General features: G+C 38.6%; 1 protein-coding gene across 1 annotated transcript; it reads right to left on the minus strand.

The window, feature by feature from the left end:
* Positions 1-209: 209 nt before the first annotated feature.
* Positions 210-10,283, minus strand: LOC119915252 (glucoside xylosyltransferase 1-like). The gene is given in 10 exon segments (XM_038734799.1): positions 210-1,601; positions 4,811-4,983; positions 5,170-5,293; positions 7,597-7,848; positions 7,940-8,071; positions 8,296-8,479; positions 9,299-9,371; positions 9,374-9,390; positions 9,966-10,149; positions 10,152-10,283. Coding segments are annotated over 10 exon segments (1,311 nt in total). The 5' UTR covers positions 10,183-10,283; the 3' UTR covers positions 210-1,460.
* Between the last annotated feature and the right edge of the window lie 1,353 nt (positions 10,284-11,636).

Consider the following 11,636-nt stretch of genomic DNA (forward strand, 5'->3'; position numbering starts at 1 on the left):
CACATTAATTTCCTATTTTCAGCCTGCTGCTGCCTTCCAGGACATGGCTCATGCTCGGTCTTTGTGTGGAGTGAGTGGGCATCAAATACAGTTTATGCAAAGTGGTTTTGATGGCTGATGCAAAAGACTTAATAAGAATACAATATAAAATGTAAGAAACTGAGAACCGAGCATTCCAAGTGAAACCTTAAGAAATTTCAGCCAAATAATTTCATTACAGCAGAATTCATCTGCCTTAATTCCTTTATTTTTGGCAATACATTCAGGGGTTAAGTGTATTTGCAGCTCAAAATACTGGTGTATTTACTTTTGAAGTAACAAAAAGAAATTCCAAACCATCAAGTACTTTTAGTGTTGTGTCACATTTAAAATGCTATGACTTTTTCAACTCAACCTTATTGCAAGTATTTTAGAGATACTACAGAATGCAAATATTTATTTCCCATTTATTTCATATACATTTAAATGTCTATGCTGGCTTTTAAAACATTAAAATCACATGTATGATTGTTGTTATTACAATCCTCAGTTTCTCAAATCAATAGTGCAAATTGCTGTTAAACCAGTCTGGGAGCAGATTTCATGACGCTAGCTGACTTTACTGAATACCAAATACTCTTTATGACATTGTTCCAGTTATAGGAAAAAATATTACTGAAATGACTTAACCACTAATACAATGTACAATAAACACTGCTTTGAATATTCCCATACCAGAGTATATGAAATGACACCCTCATGTTACATTTTTAAAAAAGGTACACCAAAAAGACACCTTATATTCTTCCTGTCATAGATGTTGAACAATAATAAATACTGATACTTTTATAAGTATTACAAATTATTAATGAGCATTTTTGATCAATAAAAACACGATAAAGACGTCATGTGTAACTATTAAGTACCTGAAAATAACTACCATTTTCCATTATATACTGTGACAAAAACATGTATGCAAAATATATTAAAACAACTCTCAATATCAAACTCTAAAAATAATTTCAATAAGAACAGCGTTTTTAAGTACCCTGGTGTGTTTCCCCCCCAAAGGCCTTAGACAATCGTATAAAGTAATTGCAGATTCTCCCCCCCCCCAAAAATAAAATAAAATAAAATAAAAGAGTGTCCTTCTTGTCATTTATAAAGTCCAAAATCTATGCAGGCCAAAGTGGATTCAGTGCATTTCCCACCATGGTGAGAAAGCATTTGTGACCCAGTTGTGTGTACAAGCATTGCCTTTACTTAAAAATAAAGATACAACCTGTTGCCCAGATTATCCTTCTCCATTTCTACAGTCTTGATATGCAGTTTGTAAACAGATGAGGGTTCAGTGTGTTATCCAGCTCATTGTCTCCACAGGAGTGCCTTAATCCAAGTCTCTACATCTAGAGAGAAATTAAGACACTAACCATGGAATGATATAATAAATACAGTTCTGATCATCTTCTCTGTGTGACATCTCATTGTAGAGAAATGATGCTCTGTTTTAACTTCTTTGTAAACAGGTGACTGGCTCTTCCACAGTAGGTGTTCGTGGTAATCTGTAGCGACTCTTCTAGCGGGCGAAGCAGTGAGGTCTCCATGTTATCACCAAACTTGTACTGAGATCAAAAGAAAAATGTGCAGGTATTATATTTCTAATGTGTCGGTTTTGTGGCTGCAACTACTTTAATTTTAGATTTGTCCTGTTCCTGCCAGCACTCAAAGACTGAAAACATGCTTAACAAAAAGAACAAGAAGATTTGTATTTCTACAACTGTTGCCTCTTGTAACAGCCATGAGGTGACAAAAAGAACTGCATTCAAATAATGCGAATTAAGTGCCACATTTCTCACTGGCACTTCAAGTCAATAACATTCTGCATTTGATTCATATCCGTCAATTCAGAGTGCGTTTGGATGATGAATATCTATTACCACAACTATACGAGAATGGACTCAGTAAGCCGTGACAGCATTGGTGAAAGCTATACCAGCAGCATTCCAGATCTGCTTCATTATTGTATGCTTTTGTTGTCACCAAGTGAACAGCACTTCCCAGCACTTCACCCAGTTACTAGCAGCCAAGGTTTTTACAACATCCAGTATGTAAATAAGGCAGGTACAGTGTGTAATTCATTGTTTTTATATTGAGGTACACCATTCTTTTACTGGTCTAGTAAATAAGAAGAAATCGCTATTTACAGCATCTCATTTGACTCTAGTTTGGCCAGGCATTAGGTTACTCAAAGCACACTCTCTTTATTATCTCTCATATACTGGAGCAGACAATAAAGCACCATTAACAGCCTCCTATCGATTTTTATGTGGATGCTGCTGGTGCGTTGTCCACACAGCCATCATGATGACTCAAACTAGCATCAGCACTAAAAATTTTACAACTCTTCTGTGGGCTTGGCCGGGTAATGGTAGTGCCCTTTATTGCAAGCTCCTCTGCTGGCTGGGAGAGCCTGCCTTGGGAGCCGGGCTGACTAAGGAGCTCTTGGTGGGATGGAAATGACAGTTTCCTCCAGAATGGCCCGCTCCAGGCTTTAGGATGCTGTCCTCAAAAGGACTGAGTGGGAACAAAGTGGGAGAGGGCCTGAGGAGCTGGAGCAACAGGAAGCGTTGATAAAAGCTTCAACAAAATATAGCTTATAACTAAAAAAGGATCTTCAGTTAGACTGTCTGTCTAATAGGCTTATTGTACACTACAAAGACCCGTATCTTAAAAACAGGACACGCATTATGCTTACTAATGACAAACTGGAGCACTCCTCCTCCTCCTAAAACCAGGTGGAGTCTGGTACGTGCTGTCTTGGATGCTGTCTGTGCATTTGTGCTGTCGGGGAGACTGATGGAAGCATGAGGGCCGAGTGCCCCATAATGAAGCCTGCTCGTTTTCCTAATGGCTGAGAACATTGCCCGCACTGATAGTGGCCAGGCTGGGCCCTGTGGCGGTAATGGATGGAGACCAGCTAATGAAGCTTCCCTTGCTCCCCCTGATTGCTGCCTGCATGTTGACCGGTGTGCTGAAATCGACAAGAGCAGATCGAAGGCGAGCCACTAGCAAGCAGTGAGAGAGCTCTCCGGCTGACTTGCTTGCTCACTGATGACAAATGTGTAGCGGACTGTTAAGCTCTCAACGCTGAAACACATTTAGAGTAAATATGATAGATGTCATACTTTTTTTAATCCAAGTTCTGTCTTCATTTTCAAGTGCCAGCGATACACTGGCAGTTAGTCTGAAACTGACAGTATTTACTCATAGCCTGCTTTTAAAGATTTACATCTTCATGTAGGAAGGAATATACAGTAGGGCTGTATAATTTGTGATATTATAGTCACAGGCATTTGTGATATTATAGTGATATGATAAAATGAGATTTTCTAATCGCAAATTGTGCAATTCCACTGTGGTCACATGATACGCGAGTGTAAAACAGTCTTCAGAGGAAGCATCAACTTGGCACGCTACGCTGCACTGACTTACAATTGGGGAGGGTATGGGGGTGTTCTTGCTCTTGTGAAGATTTGATTCGCTTACTGTATAACACACTGTGGTGAACTTTGTGTTTGTTATCTGTAGGTAGGGCTACCTGATGATATATTATTTAACTGCATGACTTGACTCAAATTATCTTTCCCTGAAATTATTATAATTTGATACTACTTCTCCACCATTGCGCATAATAATTCAAGCGATTCAGGCATCACCTAATTTCATCATAACATAGGAGAGAAAGTGTATGTGTATCTATCTACTATTGTGTTGGTCGTACTAAACACTGATTTATTGCTTATCTGTTTTGAATAATACAGAAGATAAAGAGCTTAAAAAATAATCACATATTAAATCACAATTGCAATATTGGTTAAAAAAAAAAAAAAAAAAAAAAAGGGAACAAAGAAATCACAATTAGATTATTTTCCAAAATCGTCCAGCCCTAATGGACAGACAGGCTCGAGAAGTTAAAAAGTACTAGCACATTGTTGGTTTTGGTCTTTTCATGGGATTTGGGGATAATAAGTAAGTAAGCATGTATGTTGACTTTTAATTGTAATTTTGTTATATTGGAAAGCAGTGTAATTCAGTAGTAAACACCAACAGAGTAAACCTAAAAAAATTCAGTTTTTAAACAGATTTATTTTGTCAAATGACAATTGCTCATGGTTGCATTGACTGTGTTAGAATAATTTAAAGTTGGCCTATAATGATACTAAAATCAAGACCTCTTTGACGTGGTCTATTTTGACACTACCCCAATTAGTATTGCATTCACCTAAATGTTATAACAACTGCCTTATTATAATTTATATAACAACAGGTGCATTAACTCTAAAATAAAAAATTTGCCTTTCAGTTGACATCTCAAGGAACCACTCGAGTGGTCGAAGCTGGGTGCAGCTGATGTATCTGGTTTGGGAGAGTTAAGACAGGATGACGGAAATGTTTAACAGGCTATTGATTAAGCAGTGGTGGAGGAAGCATCTATAAGAGAAAAGCAATGGCCTGGAGTGCCTATTGATAATGTAATTACTAGCAAATGTTTCTCCAAATAGTCTGATCTACCTACCCAAATGCCCTCTGAAGAAACAGAGGCCCCAAAAAGAAAGCCTATAAAAATGATCCTCACTAGAATAAACAAAGCCTTTCACGTTTTTCAGCTGATTGTGTCTGGAGCACTCCTAACAATAACTTTTGGAAGAACAGATATACTCATTTCTATTCAGAAGCCCTTTTCAAATAAAATGCCCTTGAGTAAAGATTTTATTTCTACTTTTTACTTAATAGAAACCACAGATATTCTGGTTAGAGAGGCTGTCTCTACCTTTTGGATGGCTTCGTAGACAGCTCGAAACGCTGGCTGCTTGTCATCATGGTAAACTCCCCTGTTGCCATGGAGAATGAAGACGCCTTCTTGTTCAGCCTGTTGACAGTTGCTGCCATAGATACAGTGGTCTGGACGGTAGTTCCACTGGCAGGGGAACACATACATGCTTTCTGCAACACAGACATGATTATAATAAAGATTGTAAATAACTGAGTTTGTACAAACCCTCAAATATTTGTTTATGTAATGGTAAATGTTCAAAAACAAACAAACATTCTTCTAGTTAAGTCTTGTTTGTGTCCTGAACTAATGTCATTCATGGCTACAAATAATTCTGTGTATGTGGTTGCACAAACCTGGGTTATGGTGAAATATGATATTAAGAAGGTCCTGGTCACCCCAGGTGATATTGAGTTTATACTTCTGGAGAAGGGGCATCAGAATTTCCTCCCACTTAAGTGCAACTGTTGTCAAGTCATTCTAGAAGGACAAATATAGCAATCAAGAGCATATTCATATAATTTTACATGAGTCAACTATACACCATATACACCATATACAATTCTGGAAAATTAAGCCCTCTGTCAACCCTTCACATCAACTCAAAGAAACGGTTTTCTCTTTCCATTTAGCGTGCTCATTGTGTCGGGTTAGAAAGAATTACAAGAGTGACCTCAGCTGGCCAATGTTGGTGGTACAGCTATTCCTGAAGCCTCCTTCAGTATTCAATGGTTAGTCATTGTCTTAAAGAGGTGGTATTGTGCTTTTTGGCTTGGGCTTTATTGAGTTATATTTCTTTTTTGTGCATGTAACAGGGTTTGTAGAGTGAAAAAGCCCAAAGTCCAGCCCAAAGGGAGTTCCCATCTCCCACAGAAAACACTGCTCTGAACTGCTTGAAATCAGCTCGTTTGTAGTCCAGCCCTTCACTTACTTCATTGTGATGTCACAATGAAAACGCATCATAAAGCTTGCCAAGTGGCTAGCGGGGGTCAGGCACGCCCTCAAACCAAGCTAGTCTGAGCGGAGGCCCTTTGGCTCGACTCCCTTTTGTTTGGTTTTACATTGTAAAAATGTAGTACCTGTACCTGCTTCCAGGTACTTTTTTTCGTATCACCTCACCTCTGACGAGGTTCCAAGCAAGCTGAGGGATACTAAAATGTAACGTGAAAACATGACAGACTGCTGACTGGTTATATTTTACAGTTTTTGTATGGAATTTCATCACTAAATCCACTTTTGAGAAGTTTTGAGGTGAAATCAGCTGTGTAGATTTCAAATATTGACAGTTTTACAAGAAGTGATGGCGAAACAAAAATGTGCTTGAATATTCTCGGAGTTGAGGAGCTCTGCAAGTGGCTGCGGGGGATGCCTGTGCCAACCCGCGGGAAGAGCGTGTGAGGCCGGCCAGCCGTCCGCTCACAGAGCTCTCTGCTCCCGCCGTCACACAGACCGCTGCAGCAACAACGGCAGAGGAAAACACAGCTGGAAAGTTTTTCATACCGCTTATCTGTCTTTACATCTCTGGGTACTATCTGCAACGGAAAACGGAGCAGGCCCGAGTAGAGTCGAGTCTATCAATTTGCGTTATGGTAGCATTTTTCGGCAAGGCAGCATAGATCGTCAGAACACCGGCAACAGTTCAACGTTTAGTCCTAAAAGACGACGCAACTCCGACTCTGTTTGGACCTGGAAATTCACAATCACAACCTGTAAGTATGCTTTATTGGTTGTGAATTATATTTAAAATAAACACTGCATTGTAACTTCACAGACTGTTCAAGTGCGGAGTTGTTGTAAACGTTGGCTAACACAGCTAAAGTTATAACTATAATGCTAATGTTACACCTGATGTGAAAGCTACTGAGCAAACGTTCAAATTGTTTGGCCAATTTTTATGTAAAATTGAGTTGAAATATGGTGATTTTTGTAGTGGTTTATTGTAAGATGTGGAACAATGATGTTGTGTGGTTGTGGACTTGAGTGTAACTTATAACATCTGCTAGGTTACGGTCGCAGTCTGAAGCGGCTTTGATTTGGATCACACTAACTTGTTTCTTATGTCCCGCCCTTCTCTGCTTCTGATTGGCTAGTAGTCCTTACCTGGGAACTGCGCATGTGCAACTCCCAACAAAGATAAGTAAGATGCATCACTCTGTAGCTCAAGAGCAGAGCGTACAACACAGGGTGAAAACAGGAGCTGCAGCAATGTGCAGTATGAGAAAAATTATTTTTTGAAAATTAAACCATGTAAACCTGTTCTGGTACAACCCCTAATTAAGATTTTGAACCTGAAAATGAGCATAATACCACCTCTTTAATTTCACACATCTCAAGTTTCAGTCATTAACTAAATGTAAAAATGCTGATGGTTAATATGGCTTTATATTACTCAATAGATGAGAATTATTCTTTACAACAAATGTCCAAAGGTATTAACTGACACAGCCTACGGACAATGACATGGCCCACATTAAATGAGTAGTTATGGTTCCATCAGCACAGACTCACACTTTTCTCATAATCATTGAGGTGGAATTGTGAAGAATTTCAGACCTGGACATAATAACATTCTATATATTTCATACCTGTTGAGTGCTCTTTGTCTGCTTACAGTAGGTGAGCAGTACACTTATCCACATTGTGAATTTTAAAATCACAGTAGTATATTAAATTGACAAGATAAAGTACAAACTTTTAGCACATAACAGCTAAAAGTGATTAACAAACTGCAAAAAACTAAAAACCAAACAAACAAAAAGACAGAAAATCGACCTGCACATTACCTTAAAATATTTATCCCTGAGGCGCGTCATGTTCATGAGCATGACTCCTGAGTTGATGCCTGTTTTGCCATAGTAAGGGTGGCGAGCAAAGCGGTTGTACCAGCCGATGCGTGGCTCCTCGTGCTCTGGAGCCATGGCAGCTAAGTGGCTCGAATTGAACTGAGAAAGGAGGGCCCAGATGTCCTCTACCGGCTGCAGAAAAAGGATATCTGTATCCACATAGAGCAATGAATCCACCTCCTTTAGGATCAGCTGGAAAATAGATCACAAAAAATTAAGGAGCAAATTTTGTAAATGTGTAATTGTTACAAGTTACATGCATGAAGGATGACTCTAGACCTACTGGCAGGAAGAGCCTCTGAGAGGCACATGGTTTGAAGAGCTTCTTCCACTCCTTCGCATTCTCCTTAGGAAAAGTGATGGGGTAGATAGTGAAGTTAAACTTAGTCTGAACTATCCTGGGCCAGGAGTCCAGCTTTAAGAAAAGATATAAACAAACACACCTCAGCCTTTGGGCCAGGAACTGTATAAAAAGAAGGCTTTACTGTAAATACATGCATGCATGCAGAGAGCAGACTGTTTCTCAAACATGCCTTCAACATCAGATGACAAGCATAAGAAATCCTTTACACAGATATAGTCATAACTGGGCTATTGCTTTAAGAAACTGAAATTTCTGGTGTTTGGGAAGACACTTACAGCATTTCTGAAGCTGTCATGTAGATCATCCTCAGCAAAGATGTAGAAGTGCAGAGGCTTTTTGCTGAGGAGAACAGCAGACTTCAACATGGTGAGAGTCTCCTCTAATCTGGGGCCACAGGCCACCACAGCCAAGTGACTTCTCTCATCACTACGTTCCTTGACTTCAGAGCCTGACCTCCCTCTAAAAGCCAAGACAAAGCAATATTAATCAGTAATCAACACCGGCTTTCACTCTTACAACAGCATGGATACATTGACAGGTGCAGGAGAGAACAAATTAATGAAGATATCACCGGACTCAGCTTAACGCTACTCAGTCCTGTAGGGTTGGAACTGTCATTAGGTTTAATGAAAGGATGTAGAACAGGACTCTCTCATGCTTTGTGCTGCCTGCAAGTGCTCCTTGTTAACTACTACTTTCAAGTTTGAAAATCATGAATGTAACTTGTCACACTTTGCAATGTTCAAATCATCTCGCTCTGTATACATGTCACTGTATTGCAAGCCTACATACATAATTATTATTCACAAACTCGAAAAATGTTGCACAAGGCTCTAGTTATCCCTCATATGTACATCTGATAATGCCAGCATAGGTTAAACTGTAGCAAGACAAATTCAAACAAGCCCCCCAAAACCTCTGTTATCATTCTCTCTGCCAACACTTACATTAAATCTAGAAAACCTAAAGTTACCGCTCTGCCTAGACTGCAGTACTGTGTGTAGGATTAGAAATCTTAATAAGATACTGGCATGTTTAATGATGAATATATGTTAATGTCAATCTATGACAAGTAACATTTCACCAAATTACTAACAACTGACCTGTTGTCAACATGTACTTAAGAGTAGTCACAAAGTACACTGTGAGCGCAGCAATATGCCCTGCATTTACTCTGAACTGTGGACCTATGAATTAGGGGAAAATATGTTAAAGTCTATTGATTATTAATTAAAGAACATTGGTATCTTTTATAGAGATGCACAAAATCAGCCATACCTAAGAGATGATTCCAAAATGCAGTTCACTCCACAAACATCAGCAGGCAGTCTCCAATATGGATTCCAGTAGAAACTGACAGTGATTTACACCTGACAGAATAAAAACATGACCTTTTGGATCCTCAACGTTAAATTCATCTCTTGGACACCAGAACTATGTTACATGTTTTGGGATTAGATATGGCCTGAACTGCCTCCTAGAGTTAGTTGTTTAACAGGTGGCCGTCCATTAAATCCAGCCAAAAGCTACCGAGGCACAGAATTAACGAGTTAACAGCGGTTAATCAATTACCTAGCTAGCTAACAGGTGGTAGCTAATAGATTTGTACAAGATAGCATTAGCCGTGTTGAACACATAACGTTATGTGGTTGCAAAAACAGCACAATTAAAACTCTGAATATACTATATATACCATCAGCTCGGTAGCTAACATAAACTATGTGCCGTTAACGTGTGCTTGTTAGCTGTAATAAGTCAACCAACGTTTCCACAGCAACATCATGTATTATTTTGTTAACAGCCACGACAACTTTATAGCAACAAAAAGTGTTTAACTGTTTAAATGACTAACATTGACGTTAAGTTATTAATGTGCTCATGTGTTAAATTAAATTAACGCTAGATGACAGACTAACTTCACGTTAGCTAGCTAAGATAACGTTACCTGTCAAACCCTCGTTCACGGTCTCGAAGGCCTGCCAGTCCTGGCCTTTTCCTGAGACGGTGACCGGTGTCATGACTGCTCCTGTCGGGTGTCCCTTGTTCCTTCAGGTCCCATGCGTCTCTGTCCTCCAAAGTGGAGGCTAGTTGATTGAACACATATAAAACTGAAAAGAAGGTGAAAACATGCAGAGGATAAATGCGTTAAGATAGCATCGCATTTTGCGTTTCAAGTTTAAAGCGCTAACGGAACATTTTTGATGATCTTTGCAACCATCCGATGTAACGTTACAAACAGCTAACTTATCCCTGTCAGAAATCAAGTGCTACAGCACAACTAATTAGTTTACAGTTTCCGCCCCACCCATTTCTGTTACACGCGTGTTTGTTTGATCAACCGTCTGTCACTAACGTTACAGTTTAACAGTTGACAACTTAATGTTAAGTGTTGTTACAGTTGAAAGCTAAATGTTCAGATTTGGAAAAACTACTTACTGCCAGGTAGATATCAACGACTCAAAGCTCGATGCATAAGTACTTCATTCATTAGTATTAGTATTAATCCAAATCCTAGCAGTTTGGCATGTGGTAGTTCAAAATGGGGTTTGTGGAAGTGGTGTGAATACTGTACACACACACTGGATGTGAGATTAAAAACAGCAAAAATATTACAATGTAATAATAAATGTAACGTTTTGTATACTTCTTCCCCTCTGATTTTTCAAAAATGGCTCCCTTTTATGCAGTGGTGGACAATCTTAATTCAGTGAAAGCAATGTCACACTGAAAACATACTGTGCCACAAGTAGGCTAAACCTTCTTCCTTAAAGCTTTTGCATAAGTAAAAGCACAAAAGTAGTATCAGCAATAAGTACATGTATCACTGATTATAATTACTGTAAGCAGCATTTTAAGGTTGTAGCTGCTGGATTATTTAATCTATTATAATCTAATCCACTTTTGTTTGTAAAAATCTTATTATGCAAAGGACCTGCCTGCAAATTCATGCATAAATTCATGCAGTGGAGTAAAAAACACAAGATTGCTCTCTGAGATGCAGTGAGGTAGAACTTGTACAGTACGTGAGTAAATGTCATTTCAACTGCTTTTTGGGCCTTCATTTCAAGACACATTTTAGAGATTTCCTACCCAACCACAAATGTAAGGGACATGGTGAAAGGTGTTAAATTAACACACATACAATACAATGAAGGTGTGCCACTCATTGAATTCGCTACACAAGTTAAATACATGGCTTTTTCTGTGTTGCCTTCCTGGAATTTATTGAGTCATGATTTGAAAAAGGGTAAACAAATTCAAAAATACAATCCAAATTATGGAAATGCTAAAGCAAATCACTGAATATTTTTTTTATTGTTCCAATAAAGCAACTTCAGAAATCCATGTCTGACAAACGGTTCACGTTTATCATGAAAAATTAATAACATATCCAAGTATCTACAACTTATTTTATTTAACATTATTTTACAATATAAATCATTCTATAGATTAATCATGCTTAACTCTACCAAGTGAAGGAAGCACTTGGAATAATTATTCAATATCTGTACTCAAATGTTTAGACAGTAAAACAATTAATGGCATCCAATGGCATAAAATGAGGGCTGGATATGGCAGTAACAACAGTGTTATGATTGTGGAAGTAATGCTAAAG

The sequence above is a fragment of the Micropterus salmoides genome, unplaced genomic scaffold (genome assembly GCF_014851395.1).
Source record: "Micropterus salmoides isolate LMB-PRFRI ecotype aquatic unplaced genomic scaffold, ASM1485139v1 Ms_hic_scaffold_2011, whole genome shotgun sequence".
In the NCBI taxonomy this organism is placed as follows: domain Eukaryota; kingdom Metazoa; phylum Chordata; class Actinopteri; order Centrarchiformes; family Centrarchidae; genus Micropterus; species Micropterus salmoides.